General features: G+C 34.0%; 1 protein-coding gene across 8 annotated transcripts in view; it reads left to right on the top strand.

Moving 5' to 3' along the window:
* Zmym4 (zinc finger MYM-type containing 4) overlaps positions 1-17902 on the top strand; it is a 145833-nt gene extending 127931 nt beyond the window's left edge. For 7 of the 8 annotated variants that reach the window (XM_046468908.2, XM_058570904.1, XM_058570907.1 and 4 more), the window contains 5 exons: positions 2142-2293; positions 10969-11080; positions 12596-12844; positions 14973-15102; positions 15951-17902. In XM_046468908.2, coding sequence (XP_046324864.2) covers positions 2142-2293; positions 10969-11080; positions 12596-12844; positions 14973-15102; positions 15951-16158 — 851 coding nt within the window. In that variant the 3' untranslated portion in view covers positions 16159-17902. Of the gene's footprint in view, positions 1-2141; positions 2294-10968; positions 11081-12595; positions 12845-14972; positions 15103-15950 lie in introns of those variants that run through there. The other variant, XM_058570908.1, reaches the window with a different exon arrangement.
* Positions 17903-19630: the final 1728 nt, after the last annotated feature.

Here is a 19630-nt window from a genome sequence, read left to right as displayed (position 1 = left end):
AGTGTGATTTTTTTTTTTCATATTTTTATGAAAAATATCTGGAAATAAAAAAAGCCTTGCTTTGATAAGAATTGTTCCTAAAATTATATCCATTTATAACTGACAATATTTGTTTCACTTCGGCTGCCAGGAAACTTGGAATCAAATAAAATAGTTTAAAAATTGTTCAAATAAAGCAATATTATAATTTTAAGAGCCAAATAATTTTCATTTTTTACTAGTTTTTTTTTAATATCTTTATTTTGTTTATTTATTTTTATGTGGTCCTGAGGCTCGAATCCAGTGCCTCACAGGTGCAAGGCAAGAGCTTTGTTACTGAGCCACAATTCTAGCCTGCATTTTTTACTAGTTTTGATGTCCTTTTTTTTGAGGTACTAGAGATTAAACCCAGGGGCTCACACATGCTAGACAAGTACTCTACTACTGAGCTACATCTTAGCCTCTCTGAATTTTATTTTCAATTTATATTTTTCTTTTTATTGTGTTTTCTACCTATATAATCTTTATGAAATGAGGTGGGGTATAAATGTATAAGTGTAATCATTTTAACTAGATTTTTTTTGGGGGGGGGTCACTTTCCAAATATATCTTCTCTCTTACACCTGTTTGATTGCATATACTCTTGGCTTCATCCACTAGTGGTCTGTCCTGTTGGTCTTGGGTAAATCTCAGCCTTCCTTGTTGGAGCTGTCAGTTGTTACTCTTAGCTATGACTGACATCATTGGAATTCCTACAGATAAGTGTAATCTTTATGCTCCAAGGTTTTGTAAATATTATCCTGTTATGGGGATTTATTAGGCTGATGACCACCCACTTGAACCACGGCACTCTTTGTCTCATAAAAGAAAGGAAGCCAGGCACAGCAGTAGCCCCAGCTACTCGGGAGGCTGAGGTGGGAGGATCACTTGAGCTCACAAATTCGAGACCAACCTGCGCAACAAGGGGAAAAATACTCGTTGAATGTTTATTATGTACCAAGCTTCATTGCTATGATCTGGGGTAAAAAGATCAAGCTTAGTCCTTGCCCTTATGAACCTCTGCTTGCCTGTGCAAAACCAACACAGGAGCCAGGCGTGGTGGTGCATGCCTGTAATTCCAGTAGCCTAGAAGGCTGAGGCAGGAGAATCTCAAGTTCAAAGCCAGCCTTAGCAATGGAAAGGCACTAAGCAACTCAGTGAGACCCTGTTTCTAAATAAAATACAAAATAGGCCTGGGGATGTGACTTAGTGGTCAAGTGCCCCTGAGTTCAATACCCAGTACCAAAAAAACAAAAACAAAAACAAAAAAAACACCACACAGGAGAGACCCAAGTGTATCTTTGAAAATGTGTAGTCTTGGCTAAATGCAGAAGAGCAAGAACTAGAAAGGGTGTTTTTTAGTACTAACCTCACAACATGGATCAACCTGTTGCAATAGAACTTATACAAATCAAATTGGTAACTTCCCTACTCAAAATGGTTTTCTTCAAACATCTTAATACAATACATGAGACTCATCGTGATCTGCCCTAACTTGCCCTTATTGCTTTTCTTCTATACACCTAAATTCCCTGAATCTTTGCACCTTTTTGGCCCTGCAGATATAAGAATACTGTGTTCTATCATTTCTAAAGGCATGAAGATGTTTTACTGTATTTGTGATATTCTATAGTCAAATCGGAGTTAAAGAAAGTTCAGCAGCATTCTTTTTTATAAATATTTTTAGTCTTTAATGTGCCAGTAGGCACTGGGAATTCTTCAGAGGAAGTTCACATAGAACTAGAGTTCTATAGAATATATGTTGGGATATCTTTTTGTATCCTCACATTGGAATTTTTACCTATTCACCTTTTAAACTCTTCACTTTTTAAGGTGTTGCCTGTGTTACTTCCTCCAGAATCTAATCTGACTCTTCCCTATTAGATGTTTCTCTTTTGCTTTCACAGAATCCTGTGCAAACAAAATCTTTATATTAGCAGTATATGTACTACATTGTCTTTATTTCCCTAACTGAAAGTGTTGAGATCAGGATCTGTTTTTAATCCATAGTCTATACCACAATGCCTAAGCACCATAGTACTCAGGGTTTATTTCAGTGAATCAAGTAATATTACTGTGTTTGTTGTAAGTTAATGTTTCAGATGTTTTCTACCTTTCCACAGTCCGCTCTGGAAAGCTGAAGGAAGATATTCTGTCCTGCACTTTTGCTGAATTGAGTTTGGGCTTATGCCAGTTTATCCAAGAGGTGCGGAGACCAAATGGTGAAAAGTATGATCCAGACAGTATCTTATACTTGTGCCTTGGAATTCAGCAGGTATCATATTAAGTGGCTGTTATGAAATTAATTGAATTTTTAGTAATTCTAAAAGAACTGTGAATTAAGCCAAAGAATTATAATATATACTGGTTATCTAATATTGCTCTTATGTTCTTTATTAATGAACCACTCTCTGATTTAAAAGTCTTATTCATGTAGTGGCCTTTTATAAGCTAAATTAAAACAGTAGGATAACAGATATTGGGGAAAGTGCATTCATAGGTAAATGAACAAAAGGGGCATAAATAGCAATTTCCTAAAGAAGCATAGACGACTATGTGTTTTGTGTGTATTGATCATGTAGTTTGGTGTAAATTTTTTAAATGCAAATTAAATGTAATAGATACTTCATTGTTTATCACATCAATAAAGATCAAAAGGTAACAGCACTTATGCTGTGATATGGAGGTCCTGTGTAGTTGGAAGCAATTAATACAGGCTTTTTAGAAAATAGTTTGAACATTTTCTGGAAATATTTTTAAATTTTTTGCTTGTCAGTTTTTGCAAGTCTCTTCAAAACTCATATTCTCAAGTTCACACATCATTGCCCCCCAAAAAAGACATAACCACAATGCCCACCAGCGTGGTTAAGTAAATTATCTTCATGAAGTAGTATGTTCCTTTTAAAAATATTTGTTCTTTTAAATTTATTTTTTCTATTTTTTGTTTTTGTTTTTTCTTTCTGCAGTGCTAGGAATTGACACAGGGCCTCATGTGTATTAAGCAAGCACACTACCACTGAGCAATAGCTTCATCCCTGAATTTATTTTTTAACTGACACAAAAATTGTACATATTAAGTAGGTATGGTAGTTACCTGTAATCCCAGCAATTTAGGAGGCTGAGTCAGGAAGATCTCAAGTTTGAGGCCAACCTCAGCAATTTAGCAAGACCCTCAGCAACTTAGTGAGACCCTGTCTCCAAATTTTTAAAAAGGACTCAAGATGTAACTCAATGGTGAAGTGCCCTGGTCCAATCCCAAATACCAAAAAAGGAAAAAGAAAAAACTTCAAAAACTGTGCCTATTAACAGGGTACTATGTTTTTATACAGGTGTAATATACATTATGTAATGTTTAATTGAGGTTAAATATATTTATCTCCTCAAAGATCTATTACATTCAAACCATTAAAACTTTCAAAATCTTTTCTTCTAGCTTTATTAATTTATTTTTGAGAGAGAATTTTAATATTTATTTTTTAGTTTTCGGCGGACACATCTTTGTATGTGGTGCTGAGGATCGAACCCAGGCCGCACGCATGCCAGGCGAGCGAGCTACCTCTCGAGCCACATCCCCAGCCCTTTTTTCTAGCTTTTTGAAGTACACAGTTAATTATTATCTACCGTCATCATACTGTGAATAGCATACCAGAACTTCTTGCTCCTACCTGCAACTTAGTTCAGTTTTGAGTTGTTGTAGATGCGACATATATGTAAGAACATTTGGCATTTGTCTTTCTCTGCCTGGCATATCTCAGCATAATATTCTCCAATTCTATCTCTGTTGTCTATCATAAATAATAGAATTTCCTTCTTTTAAAAGACTGAATAGTATTCCATTGTGTATATAGGTACCACATTTTTTTTTATCCATGCCATCTGTCACTCCATAATTTCACTGTTGTGTGTAGTGATGCAGTGTACACAGGAAGTGTAAACATCTCATTGGTAAACTGATGTTAGCTTTTTTGACTAAATTCCTGGAAGCAAAATTGCTGGATCCTTTAGTATTTCTATTGTTAGTTTTTCAAAGACTCTCCAAACATTTTTCCCTAATGGCTGTACCAGCTTACATTTCTACCAGCCAGCAGTGTACAAAGATTCCGTTTTCTCTACATCTTTACTTGTCAAAGCAACACTTAAGTAAATATTTTGTTTACATATCTTTTGAACTGATGTATTTATTTCTAGGTCAAAGCATATATGCATATAAAGCATTTAATTTACCACTATTAATATATTTTCAGATTATTTATAACTATTAAAAATCATACCAATGTGTATAAGTGCGCAATTCATGAATCTTTAGTATTCCTCTTTTTTAAATTTTTATTATTCTAATGAGTAAAATGAAAAATGTCATCTTGTAGTTTTAGTGTGCATTTTTCTAATTTCTGTAAAGCAGTATGTCTTTTGGGGGTAGTCGTTTGGATTTTTTCTTTGTAGGCTATGTTGTAAATTGAGGATATTAACTGTAAAATAACTGTTTGAAATATATTTTTTAATATATTTTTAGTTGTTGATAGAAACTTTATTTTATTTATTTATATGCAGTGCTGAGAATCGAACCCAGTGCCTCATACATGCCAGGCAAATGCTCAGTCCCAACCCTCTAAATATACTTTTGTCTTTAATTTTTGTGTTCTATTTTATCATTCAAAAGTATTCCTTTTTGGTACTGGGGCTGTGCTCAGCGGTAATGCACTTGGCTGGCATATGTGAAACACTGGGTTCGATTGTCAGCACCTCATATAAGTAAATTTTTAAAAAAGGTCTATCAACAACTAAAAACATTTTTTTTTTTTTAAAAAAAAGTATTCCTTTTTAAGTAGCTGATATGTATTTATTTTCTTTTATGTTTCCTGGGGTTCCTCTGTTTCTTAGTATGGTCTTTTTACTTAAAATAGAAAATGTTAACTTCTCAAATAATTGTTTTTTTTAAAAAAGATTAATATCTTTAAACCATCTAAAATGCATTCTTTTATGTGATATAAGGATATTTCTGATGGACCTTGTTTCTGATGGGTAGCCTGGTTATGCAGATAGCATTTATTTTCCCACAGAATTGAAGTGGCATGTTTGTTTAAAAGTTCCCATTCTATTTTGATTTAGTCTCTAAACTCTAAAAAAAGAAAAAAAAATTTAAATGAAGCAGAGAATTTTTAGTTTCTTTCATTTTTAGTTCTTTTCATTATTAATATTCTAATGGTTTAATTATATTCAAAATATGTTTATTGCAGGGATTTCAATCAGTATACTTGAGTACATTATGTCAGGTATTTTGCTGTCTATAAGATATATTTTGTGAAGCCAATTATAAACCTGTGAAAGATTTTTTTTTCTTGAGTATTCATTCTATTTATGTTAATAAATGACTTTATATAGCAGTACTATTAAAATGCCCATACTTTAACAAATAAATGATCAGAGGCAGTAAATATTTTTAAATCAATTTCATAAAATATTTAAAATCAATTTTTTCAAAAAAAATAAGCTTAACAGTGTTTTAAAAGTTTTAAAAGGTTACTTATGTTGATATCTCAGATTGCTCTCTTTTTTCTAAAAATAATTATGGTAGTTAGGCATGGTTGTACATGCCTGTAATCCCACCAGTGAGGGAGGCTGAGGCAGGAGGAGTACAAGTTTAAAGCCAGCTTCAGGGACTGGGGTTTGAGTGATTGCCTAGCATGTGAAAGGCACTGGGTTCAATTCTCAGCACTGGAAATTAATGAATTAATTAAAGGGCCATCAAAACTTAAAAAAAAGCAAAGCCAGCCTCAGCAATTTAGAGAGTCCATAAGCAATTTAGTTATACTCTGACTCAAAAATAAAAAAAAAAATATCTGGGCACAATGGCGCTCGCCTGTAATCACATTGATTTGCAAGGCAACTTAGTAAGACCCTAAGCAACTTGGTGAGACCCTGTCTCTAAATAAAATATAAAAAAGGGCTGGGGGATGTGGTTAAGTACCCCTGGGTTCAATCACTGGTACAAAATAAATAAATAAATAATAAAAATTTACAAGGGCTTGGGATGTGGCTCAGTGTTAAAGCACCCTATGTTAAGTCCATGGTAGTAATAATAATAATAACAATAGTGGTAATAATAATAATGGTAATTCCAAGAAAATTTGAAGACAGAAAATATATAAAAAGAAACTGAACGCAACTTAGAATCAAGTCTTTGGCCATCACTTTTAACATTAGATGGAAAAGATGACAATGAAGAAAAATGTTTAAACAACAAAATTATTCTTCCATGTTTCTATGACCTATTTTTTAAATTAATGGTATATCATAATCAGGTTTTTATCAGGTTTGTGATACATACATTGATAATGTTTAATTGATGAGATTTTTTTCCTGTTATGTGATGCTTTGTTGAATTTCATTTTGTATATATGTTTATACCTGGCTTAATTATTTCTTTAGGGTAAATTCTTGAAAGTTGAATTTCTGGGGCAAAGATATAAACTTTTTATTTTATGTTTTTGCTATATATTACCAAATGATTTTTCAGTTAATATTTCTGTTAACCATCTGTTTTGGGTCTGTTTTCCACATTTTCATACAAATTGAGAGTACTTTCTTAGCTCATGGTATTACCATATATAACCAAGAATTATTAGCCAATAGATATGAAAAACACCTTTATAAAATATACAATAATAAAACATACAATAATATAGAGAAAACTGTCAAAGATAGGAAAGAACAGTGGGAAGAAGGCTTAATAGACAACATGTACCAGGTAACACCTAATGATCATTACTAATAAACTGTGCATTAAGGTAAACTCATTGTATAACTCATATATAAACTCATGTAATTATTATTATTTGAACGATCCCTTGAAGTGTAGCAAGTTTCACCACATTTTCCATTGATGAACTTGAGGCATATGAAGGTTAAATAACTTACCTACACTGTTGTTGGTCTTTTCAGAAAGCAGGTTAACAGTGGCATTTAAAATGTTAAATGCATGTAGACTCTGTCCTAGCAAATCTATCTATCAGTATATGTCTCCAGAGGAATACACATACATATGTAGACATATTCTTTAATTTTTATTGTAATATTTTTTTAAACAGTAATAAGTTAGAAACCCCCCAAGTATTAATCAAGAGTTATAGTTCAATCAACTTTAATATGTCAGTATTGTGGAATACTGTACAATAGTTAAAAAGAAATGACTTGCTTCTATATGTCCTGACACAGGGAATTCTAAGAGACATACATGTTAAAAAGTAACTTGCAAAAATTATATATATATGGCATTTATTTGTTTATAAATTATGGGAAAATATATGTATCATTAAAGTTTACCACTTTAAATTGTGCAATTTAGTGGGTGCAATAATCACTTCTATCTAGTTTCATAACTTTTTTATCATCTGAAATGGAAACTCCATACCCATTTAGCATCAGAGTCTGTTTTCTGTCTCTGTATATTTGCTTCTTTTGGGTATTTTATATCTATGTTCGTGTAATGTGGCCTTTTATGTCTGGCTTTCCCTTACCATAATATTTTCAAGGTTTATTTATATTGTAACATAATTCCTCTTTATGCTGAATAGTACACCATTGCATGGATGTGCCACATTTTGTTTATCCATTTATGGACATTTGAGTTGTTAACTTCTTTGGTGATCATGATCATTCATTTGCAAGTTTTTACTTGACATCTGTTTTGTATATGGCCAGGAGTAGGATTGCTGGGTCATATGGTATCTATGATTAACTTTTCTATAGTGGCTGCCCATTTTATACTCCTAGCAACAGTGTATGAGGACTCTAATATTTCTGCATCCTTGTTAATACTTGCTAATAACCATACACCCCCATCCACCTCATGCTGAAGTTCAGTCCTAGGGCTTTACACAGTTTGTCCTAGGCCATTGTTTTATCACTGCAGTACATTCCCACTGCAACCCCTTTTTAAAATAACCTTTCTGGTGGATAGTGATATCTTATCATGGTTTTGAATGGCATTTCCCTAATGATATTAAGCATGTTTTCATGTATTAATGGACATTTTTATATCTTTGGAAACATGTCTATTTAAAAAATTTTATTAATGAGTAATAGGAATCATTTATATATTCTGGGTATTAAACTCTTGCAGATAGTGATTTGAAAACATTTTATCCTGTTTTCTGGGTTTTATTTTCATTGTCTTGATAGTGTTCCCTGAATCAAAATTTTTAAATTTTGATTAAATTGAATTTCTTTTTGGGGAGGCGGGGGTGAAAGGTTTGCTGTTTTGTTGTCACTGTGCCAAATCAAAGTCATGAACATTTATATTCTAAGAGTTGTACAGTTTTAGATCTTATATGTACATCATTGGTCCATTTTGAGTTAACTTTTATATCTGATGTGAGGTAGGATCTACTGTCCTTTATATGTAGATATCCATGTCTCCTAGCTCATTTCTCTAATAAGGCTACTCTTTATACATTGAATTGTCTTGAAACCCCTACTGTAGGAAATCATTTGGCCAAGTGTGTGTGTGTGTGTGCGCGCCTGCTTGCCTGCCTGCCTGCCTGCCTGCCTCCCTACATGTCTATGTTTATTTTGGACCCTCAATTCTAATCCATTGGTTGATATGATTGTTTTTATGGCAGTACACACTGTTGAATACTGTGCTTTGTATTAAGTTTTAAAACCAGAAGGTGAGATTCCTCAATATTCTTTTGTCTGTTCAAAGGTCTATTGAAATTCCATATAAATTTTAGGATTGATTTTTCCTTTTCTACAAAAAAACAGAGGCCACTGGAATTTTGATACAGTAGCATTGAATCTGTCCATTGCTTTGGAGAACATGGCTGTCTTAACAATATTAAATCTTGTAATCCATGAAGACAGGATCTTTTCATTTACTTAGGTCTTTAATTTTTACTTTCAGCACCTTTTTGTTATGTATAAGTCTTTTACCTCCTTACATTTTTAAAGTATTTTATTCTCTTTTTGTTGTTACTTTAAATAGGCCTGTTTTCTTAATTTCCTTTAATTGTGTTGTTCATTGTTAGTTTATAGAAATAAAATCGATTTTTTTTTTGGTGAGGGAGTGTCTTGCTTGTTCCTGCAACTTTGCTGAATTCACTTATAAGCCCTAATTACTAGTTTTTTTTTGTGTGTGTGTGGATTCCTGGGATTCCTTATAGATAGGTTCTTGTCATCTGCAAATAGAGATATTTATTTCTTCCTTTCCTATCTCACACGTGGTTGCTCTACATAGGACTTCCAGGACAATGTTAAGCAGCAAGAACTTTTTTTTTTTTTTCTCATTCCTGATCTAAGTGGGGTGAGGTGGGTTTTTTTTTTTTTTTGTGTGTGTGTGTGTTTTAAACTTGGGTGCAGTGCCACATGCCTATAATTCTGGTAACTCAGGAGGCTGAGGCGGGAGAATTGCAAGCTTTCCAGGCCAGCCTAAATGACTTAATGAGACTCTGTATCAAAAAATTACAAGATCTGGAAATGTGATTGCCTTGCATGCACAAAGCTCTGGGTTCAACCCCTGGTACAGAAAAAAAAATTATATGTACTGATGTATTTGTATAAGTATATAAACCTTAACTCTATTTGTAATGGAATTTTTTAAAGATTAAAATATCCCTGCGTATTAGTAGTTGGCTTTGTAAACTGAGCTTAGTCTTCTCTTCCACTTTTTCTGTATTTTAAACTTTTTCCAAAATGATGATAAAATATTTTAAGTTGGGAAATTGACTTTATTAAAAGGGAAAACCAAATATTGTCCAACAACAAAACTATAATGTGGTCAGGCATAGTGGCACATGCCTTTAATCCCAGTGGTTCCGGAGGCTGAGGCAGGAGGATTACAATCCTCAGCAACATGGCGGTGCTAAGCAACTCAGTGAGACCCTGTCTCTAAATAAAATACAAAAAAGGACTGGGGATATGTCTCAGAGGTTGAGTTACCTGGGTTCAATCCCTGGTTACCACCATCCCCCAACCACCAAAATATAAATAAATAAAAATATAATATCTGGCAGTAAGATAATAATTTCCTTTGTAGTGGCTTCATAAAAATGCACATTGAAGGGCTGGGGTTGTGCCATAGTGGTAGAGCGCTTGCCTAGCATGTGTGAAGCATTAGGGTCGATCCTCAGCACCACATAAAAATAAATAAAGGTCTGTCAACAACTTCTCCAGATCATACATAGATAGAAATGCAGATTTGAAACCATGTTTAACCATGGATAAATTCAAAATACCATAGTTATATGATATATGTATATACTATTTATAATTATATAACATAGCATTATAATTACATGCTAAAGGTGCTGCCTTGTATTGTTCTGTAATTTTATTTGACTTAAAAGTTAATTTTATCTGGAAATTCATTTTTAAACAGTATTTTCTTCAAGCTGTCCCCTATTTTATATCCTGTGATATAGCTGTTGATGGTTACAACTAGCATAGTTTAATGTCCTGTAATTAAACTTGAACTTTTTTGAGGGCTTAGTTGTGGAACAGAGAGCTGAGAGCTGTGGCTAGAAGGCACTAAATAGTTTTTTTACTTGGGTTTCTTTGGGTCACCTGATATTAGCTAACTGTATTATTTTAGGAAACAATCTTGTAGTTAGAGTGAAAAATAAGAAATTTTTGAGAGCATATGTGCAGATAAGAAAAACATGATTTGGGAAGTATGCATTAGAACCAGTTTTTGTTTTATCAGTGTCATGAACTGACTAAAGGTTTATTATTTATAATAATTTTATATTTTAAAAAGAAAGCAAAAACTTTACCTCAGTGCTGAGCATGAAAGAGACCTTTAACTTGAATTTCTGGCATTTCAGAATGAATCATTAAAAACATCATTTACATTATTGTAAGAATAAAAATTAAGGGAAAACTATTTTCCTTAAAATAATATTTTTAATCTTGTGTTTTTTCTTTATCAATATGTGTATGTCTTTTTTCTTTTAGTACCTGTTTGAAAATGGTAGAATAGATAACATTTTTACTGAACCCTATTCAAGATTTATGATTGAACTCACCAAACTCTTGAAAATATGGGAACCTACAATTCTTCCTAATGGTAGGATGATTTTTTAAATTTTCCTTGTTTTCATGATATACTTTTTAAAATAGCTTACATTTTGTGATTACCTTTTTGTAAAATTGTTTTGTATATCCTGACATAAAATATTGGAGCTTTTGAGAAGAAAGTCTTTGATTTATTCTTGGAATATTTTAGTAAAATTGTAACTTTCTCTCAATGCATGTATGGATACTATTGCTCAAAATGAAAACTAAACTGAGATTTAATTTACTTTTTTAAAAATTCTTTTTTTATGTGATGGTATCAGTGAAGCCACACATTTGATCCATAGTTCACACATGTTCTGCCTGTTAACATTGGATCTTTTCAGTCATTTGTGTCTACACAGAACTGGGTTAAGAGAGTTACAGTCTCCTCCTTGAATTGTCTTTATGTTATCAGAGAAGTTCATAATTCACTCTTCATCTCAGGTGCCTTGACAGAATAGAGAGCATTGGGTATTCTCAGAAATACATGTCCCTGTTGGTTGGACTGCTGAGCACCATTGAGACATTCAGAGCAACATGATGATTTGATGCATTCAGAGAGGGGGCTAGGAATTTGGAAGTAATGTAGTTATTTTTGTGGAAAATCTCCCAAGAATAGAGTGCAGAAATAGCAACAAAGAGGATTGAGAACATTAAGAAAAACCTGAATTTAAGGGGCCATATGGGTATATAAAAAAGTCTTATTTAAGACCTGTATCTTTCAAGACGAATACTAGCTAAGTCATTAGGATGTAACCACTCTTAATATAAAATTGAGAGGGGTGGCAGAGAGGAGGTCATCTGCCTTCAAATATTGTCTAAATAAGACTGAGCCAGCTGGCAATAAGTTTAGTGATCTCAACAGAAGTTGGTAAAACTTACCAAGGGGCCAAATCTGGATTATTCCTGTTTTTGTAGTTAATGAGCTACAAATATAAATATTATGTTTTTATGTTTTTTAATGGTTGGAGAAAAGTTTAAGAAATTAATATTTTTATATAATCAAAATTGTATGAAATTCAGATTTGACTATGAATACATTTTACCTGGCATGAAGTCACATCTTTTTGTTTTATATATTATCTGTGGCTTCTTAATTTTTACAATGACAAAGATGCAAAAATGTTGAAAGCTTATCTGGCCCACAAACCTAAAATATTTATAGTCTCTGAACCTTCACAGGGAAGATTGCCCTACACTCTGATAAAATAATAGGCTAGAATAATTTTCTGTGGAGTGCTCAGTGTCTACTTTGATGGAATCCCCCCTGCCCCCCACCGCTTTGGTATTTCTGGGGGTTGAACCCAGGGCCTCGCCCATGCTAGGCAAGCACTCTACCACTGAATATTCCCCTGGCCCCTCTTCCCTTTTCTTTATGGTGTGTCTTCTTTTTTTCTACATAAAGAAGACGGGGAAAGAGAGGAGCAGTCTGTCTTTCCCTTCATACCTTCCTGTCCTAGAATTTGAGAGTTTATGTAGTGCTATGTAGCAGGTGCTCAGTACTGTTTCTTCCCCCTCTGTCTAGGTTACATGTTCTCTCGCATCGAAGAAGAGCATTTGTGGGAGTGCAAACAGCTGGGCGCTTACTCACCAATCGTCCTCTTAAACACCCTCCTTTTTTTTAATACCAAATACTTTCAACTAAAGAATGTTACTGAGCACTTGAAGCTTTCCTTTGCCCATGTGATGAGGCGGACCAGGACTCTGAAGTACAGTACCAAGATGACATATCTGAGGTTCTTCCCACCTTTACAGAAGCAAGAGTCAGAGCCAGGTGTGTGGTGGTGTCTGAGGCTTCTGTTTGAAGTCTCATATTACTAAAACAGTTATCGCAGGGGGGTGATGGTAAGTTACACACACAGGAGAGTGTAATGTAGCTTTCTTTTTAACATTTCAGTGTTTTTCTCTGTCATGAGGGAAACTTAAAGACTTACTTTAAAGTATAAGGAATCACTTGCTTCAGTATATTTTTATTGGCTTTTAAATTAGAAATACTGGTTTAATTGAGTAGAGCCCAAGTAATCTACATTTAAAAATTTCTCAGGGAATTTACATATACAACTAGAATAGAGAATCACTGATGTACAGGTATCAAATAAGTCAATTTTTGCTAGTTAAAAGACGCCTAGTTAAAAGACTCCTTAATTTTTAACTTGTTGTTTCTAAATCTTTTTTTGACCACAGTGCCTTTTTTTAGTTAACACTGAAATTCTGACAGGATTTTAAAAGTTGGCCTATACACACTGCTTTTATCCACAATAGACTAAAGTCAGCAGGCACAGGGTTGTGTTTTGGGTATTGGGAATTGAACTCAGGGGCACTCCACCACTGAACCACCTCCCCAACCCTATTAATTATTTTATTTAGAGACAGGGTTTGACTGAGTTGCTTAGCACTTCCCTTTTGATTAGGCTGGCTTTGAACTCTCAATCCTCCTGCTTTAGTCTCCAGAGCCTCTGGGATTACAGGTGTGTGCCACTGTGCCTGGCTAGCAGGGGCAGTTTTATTAGACAGTTTATGATCTTTTGTTGACAAACACCCTGTTAAATAAGTTATTTTAATATTTAAAAAATATTAAATATTATATTATAGAACTAGAAATTAAATTTATTAGTTTTGACCAGAATAAAACTTTAAGAGTGAAATTTTTGAATGTAAAAATTTAAAATTTCTGAAACTGAAATTTATAAATAATTGTGGCATACAATTTTGTGTGGACTTTTTTCATTGGCTCCTTCACTATACTATCTCTTTCTCCTAATGTGAACATCCTGTTTCCTTAGTTTTGTTTATATGTAACCTGCTTTGTGTTTTTAATTGATACTAGTTGGAGGAGAGGAGAGGCAGTAAGGTAATATTTTCACTTTCTGAGTAGGTATTTGACAAGGTTGATAATAAATACAACTTGTTTTCTAAATACTGAAGTATATGTAGGCAACCTGTAAGTAGAAAATGGTTGATTTTTCTTGAAGTAATAGTACAAGAAGCTGAGTAAAGTCCCAAACCAAGTGGTTAAGAGCAGCTTTAGAAGAAGAAAACCTTGGGTTCTCAGGTCTACCTACTGTTCTCTTGAAAATTGAAAGGAAAAGTGGGAAAGAAACAGCTTACTTTGCATGCCTTCATCCTGGTATCTTTGTAGTAACCTTTGGCCTCTGGAGAATCATATTGGTGAGAAAAGATTTGTTCTTTTCTTATCCAATGATAACCGAGAATTTCTTTTCCTATGAACAGTACCATTTTTCACAATACTAGAATAAAAGCAATTTGAACAAGTGCCCCACTAGGCACTGGTGTGCCCCACAGTAGAAATATTTTCAGATAAAGGAATGACAGTCTCTATCTAGGTTTATTACTATAATAGAAGAGCACATGGAACCCCTTTTTTCTGCCTATCTTGCTATGGTTAGGAGCCCTGCACAGTCAAGTTTTTTTTTTTTTTTTTTTTTTAATATTTTTAGTTGTAGATGGACACAATACCTTTATTTTATTTATTTTTACGTGGTGCTGAGGATCGAACCCATTGCCTTCCACATATGAGGCCAGTACTCTACCACTGAGCTACAACTCCAGTCCCGCATAGTCAAGTTTTTTAATAAGCCAGGCTCAGAATAGAGACTTATCTTCCAGCACCATGCTTTTTTTCCCATAGTGCCTCCACTTTGGTGAATTGGAGAACCCTAACTGTCCCAAGACAGGCACTTTGTTTGTTTTAATGCTGTAAACCCTGCCCTTCAGATAATGCCTGGCACTTCCATGGGAGCTGAATAAATCTTGTTGAATGAACGAGTGAAAGGGAAAGAATAGCAAAGTTCTGACTGTGAAGCATAGCTCATTGGATGTGTTGAGTCTTGAAAAATAGACTTTTCTAATGTAATCTTTTGATTATTATTTTCTGTCTCAAGATAAACTAACTGTTGGCAAGAGGAAACGAAATGAAGATGATGAGGTCCCAGTGGGTGTAGAGATGGCAGAGAATACTGATAACCCACTAAGATGCCCAGTCCGACTTTATGAGTTTTACCTGTCAAAATGGTAAGTGATCTTCCTCTGCACTACATACAGCGCACTTCAGAACTCCGATGACAGTGTGGATTTCAGATGCTTGAACATCAGAAACGTAGCTGGCCTATAACCTTAAGCGGGGAGATTTAACTTCTCAGTTCCCCCCCCCCCTCCATTCTAGAGTTTATAGTTATAATTTTGAACCAAAAAATAAACCACCTTATTTTGATGTTTTTCCCCAAAAAAAATCTTGAAAAGAATCACTGCTGTTACTTGATCTTAACAAGTGTTGCCCAATCTTTGTGGGGTACCTAATCTATAGTAATTTATTATTAATGTAGGAAAGAAATTCTAAGGAGAGCTTCTTTTACTAAACCTATAAATACAAAGATGATATTTAAGGGATTGAGATTTTTTTTGGCCCTTTGTTTTAGAGAAACCTTATGATTATAAACCATACTAAGGCACTTTTTCTCAAAGAAACAATAATTGTTGTTTGACTTATGATATTAAGTATCCTTGGGTTTCATTTTAGGATACTGGGCACCTAGGATGTGTGATTCTCAGCTGTAATGTTACATATGAGTTGACTTGTGTTGCTTCGAACAATATCTTAAGGACTCAAGTTTGTGATTTACATTTGTCTTATGTACTCAACATCCAATTGGTGAGACTTCTTGAGTGTTCAAGAAAAGACGTGAAGTTACAGATTACTTCTGGCAGGAAGATGCTTATAAACCTTTTCATTCCTCTGGATAGTTATTTATGATATGAGTCACAGTGGGGAAAAGTTGAGAGCCATTTTATTAAAGAATAGTTCATATTTCTTGAACTCTAATCTTTAATTTTCTTTGTTTTTTCTCCCCCTCTGTGAATAGTTCTGAAAGTGTGAAGCAGAGGAATGATGTGTTTTACCTTCAGCCTGAGCGTTCCTGTGTTCCGAATAGTCCTATGTGGTACTCCACATTCCCAATAGACCCTGGTACCCTGGACACCATGTTAACACGTATTCTCATGGTGAGGGAAGTACATGAAGAACTTGCCAAAGCCAAATCTGAAGACTCTGATGTTGAACTGTCAGATTAAGATGGAAGTGAGGTTCCTATTTTCATACACATTGGTATGCACCAAACTGTGAACGCATCCAGCTGTTGGAAAGCAATGTTTAAGCCCAAGTCCTCTTGACTCAATTATGAGACATGGGAAACAGATGATCCACAGTGTGGATGTACAAATGAAAACTGAAGGAAAGAATTTGAACTGAGAAATGTTCTTTGGCAGTGATATAGTTCTTAGACATCTTCAGAATGACTAACCAATTTCTCTGAGTGGTGCATAATCTTATTTTGTTTGGGAATAACAAAATTGTGGAATATTTTTAAGGAAAACTGTTGTATAAAACTCTACCATAGTAACCTTAGACCTTAGAGAGGTAGCTTTGGAGTGAGACCTTGGCTACTTGGGCAAGACCTTGTAAAGTCAGGGGAGAATTCAATACAAAGCTGAGAGTGACATCAGATGGGACTGGGGGACCCAGACCTGAAGACCCAATAAAAATACACAACTTTTTTTCCAAGTTAGTGAAGTGGTCTTGATTTTGATTTTCACTGACAAGCCAATTATGTGAAGGATAGAAGCCTCTGATGCTTTTACCAGGGGCCCCTCATATCAGGGAAAATGACCTTCACTCCTATTAATAGTGATGTGTCCCTTTCGCCTTCTGGGTTTAGCTTTCTCATCTGTGGGTCTCAAGGTGGGTAAATGAAGGTAAAGGGGATGATATTCCACAAACTAATTATGCACACAGAAGATCTGTGGAGCCCATTAGACCCCAAGTGTCTTGAAATGTTTGTAAAGAACCCACTAAAATGCCCACTTCTCTGGGTGCAGGCCTTTATTGCTGATGTCTCATAGCTTGAGCTGTGGTACACAGAAATGGGGCTCTCCATTTGTTTTTGTTTTTCCCCCCGTGGCAGCTTTTCTTCCATTGTTTTACCTTCCTATTTCCCAAATGATTCCTCTTTTTTTGTCTTTTGCATCAGTTTTTGGAGGCCCTTGTCATTTCAAAAAGTATAGTCTCTCTCCTGAACTTTGGCAAACCCATGAGCAGTTCCAGAGACACAGTATTACTTAGCTATCCGAATTATGGTAGAAAAGGTCTCGGTAGGTTCTTGTGTAAAACATTTAAAAGATGACCTTGTTGCCCTAGGAAACTTGAAAATAGGAATTCTGGGGTTAGGATTCAGACATTGACTGTCTTCTTATAGCATTATTCCAAACTCTAGCTGTTTTAGTAGTTCTATGAGGATTGCAAGTCATAGGCGTGTGTGGCCATATCAGTCTATGTCCCTCATCACAATTCTCAGTTCTTTGCTACAAAATTTTGAAATCAAAGCTTTTATGATGTTGGCCAGTCAATAGAACATCTTTAGCCAAGGTTTATTTGACCTTATGATAAAACTGGGAGAAGTCAAAAAAATCTTCTTAGAAAGTTTAATCTTGAAATCCTTTTCAGTATGTCCCATATTTTAGGTGGGGATGGCAGGTGTATTTTTTTTAATAAATGAAAGTCATTTAACTATAACAGAATTAAAAGTGGGCCTTTTGACATTATGTACTTGATGGTTCTATCCCCCTGCCTGTAACAAATCTCACTTTTGTTACTAAGAACTGTGTGAAAGAAGTAAATCTGCCCTGATTCTGTATGATTAATTACATCTGTGTGTGTCATTTCTGACTGGAAAACTTCCTACTTCTAGACCTTGTTCGACTTGAGGAAAACAATTGGATTGTCTGATAAGTCTGCCAATAAAACCATCCAGAAACATCAGGTGTAATAGTCCCACTATACGAATTTTATGGTTTGTATAAACACTAACATTTTCCCTGTCTCTGTAGTTGTATGAAAAACAAATACTGTTAACACATAGTAGATAAATTGTAATACCCAAAGGGAAAAAATCTGTATCAGAAAAAATCTGTATCTTTTAACTGAAAACAACCAATAATACCCAGATAAATGACTGTATCAGGATTTCAACTGCATGTTAGTACAGAGTCACTCAGAACCCTAAACTAATTCGTAAAGAAAATATGATTAATTATTGGTCATTGCTCATAAGCATAGCTGTTGATATGTCCAATTATTTGCTTATTTTATTAAAATTACATTTTCCCCTCAGGAGAGAAAAAAAAAACATCAAACAAAAAAAGAAACATCTCAAGCATCCTTTCTGTTCTTTTGCCTTTTAACCACTTTTGGGTTTTCCCTTTGCAGAAACCACAGAAATATTCCCTTAGAATAAAACAGTATATTTGTATTTGGCGGATGAATTCTTTTTCTTTGTCTTCAAGCAACTTTAAGTACATTTTTGTATTTGACCGTATTGTTGTGACCCAACAGATAGTAAAACCACCAAGAAAAAGAGCAATTTTCAGAAATTATTTGAGTTTTATTTAGTTCACAAATAATGTTGCACGTTTTTCCATCAAAAGACTTGTTTCCATTTTTTAGTTTATTTATTGGCTGTATTCAAAACCCCAACATCTACAAATATGAGGTATGCATATATTTCACTTCTGCCTTTTTTTCTCTCTTTTTTTAGATGAATACAAAACTTTCATCAGTCAACTTCAGTGATTTTGAAATTGCGAGATTAGAATTAGGAATTTATCCATTCCTAAGTAAAAATAAAAACACTTAATATGAGAATGAAAAACTAATGGTATTCTTGTAACTACAATTATGCCTCCAAATTGCATGTAGACCATTTCTATCTGCCTTGTGACATTCCAGTTTTGTAAAATGGGAGTTTTCCCCCAAAAAAGTCTAAAGTAAATGAATTTTTATAAAGGAATCACAGTTTTCAATTAAATTCAGATTTTTAGTTTTATTTTAGTGAATAAAAAGTTCCCTTACAATGCTGAGTTGAATAAAATAAGATTAATTTTATTATGTCAAAATTAAAGATTCTTATTCAGTAAAGGATAAAGACTTAGGATCTTGCAATGTTGAAAGCAACCAGTGGATTTATATCTAGCATATACAAAAATTTTAGAAAAAGCATTGAGAAATAATACCTCCAATTCCTCTATATTATTCATGTCTTACCATCACACTGTGTTACTACCATCATTGAAGAAAATTTTAATTGTGAGGCATTGTTACGTAGTGGAACAATCACAGGCTTTTGGAATCTAGTTTTTCCACTTGCTGGTTGTATACAATGTTAGGTAAATTGTATACAATTTGTGCTGCCTCAGTTTTCTCATTTATAGGGTAAATAATAACAACTCCTTTGGTTTTGCTTGGTTCATGGTAGGCTTTAAAATATCAATATGTAATGCAATTTGTATGTTAAAATAAAAAAAATCTAAGACTTCAATTAAATGTTAGTTCCCATATTGCAGTCTTTCATTAAGTTCAGTACTGTGGATTCTGCAAACTTAATACTCTATATGATCAGTTCTACATATTTTAAATCAAATATTAAGCATAATTAAATACTGTAATAAATATTGTAATAAAAGTACTTACTCATGTGCTTGTATGCACATC

The sequence above is a fragment of the Marmota monax genome, unplaced genomic scaffold (assembly GCF_021218885.2).
Source record: "Marmota monax isolate L192 unplaced genomic scaffold, Marmota_monax_Labrador192_F-V1.1 WCK01_AAM20220418_F8-fsc00008, whole genome shotgun sequence".
Taxonomy (NCBI): Eukaryota; Metazoa; Chordata; class Mammalia; order Rodentia; family Sciuridae; genus Marmota; species Marmota monax.
The sequence above is the reverse complement of the archived record's forward strand: the minus strand, read 5'-3'. Positions and strand labels throughout refer to the sequence as shown.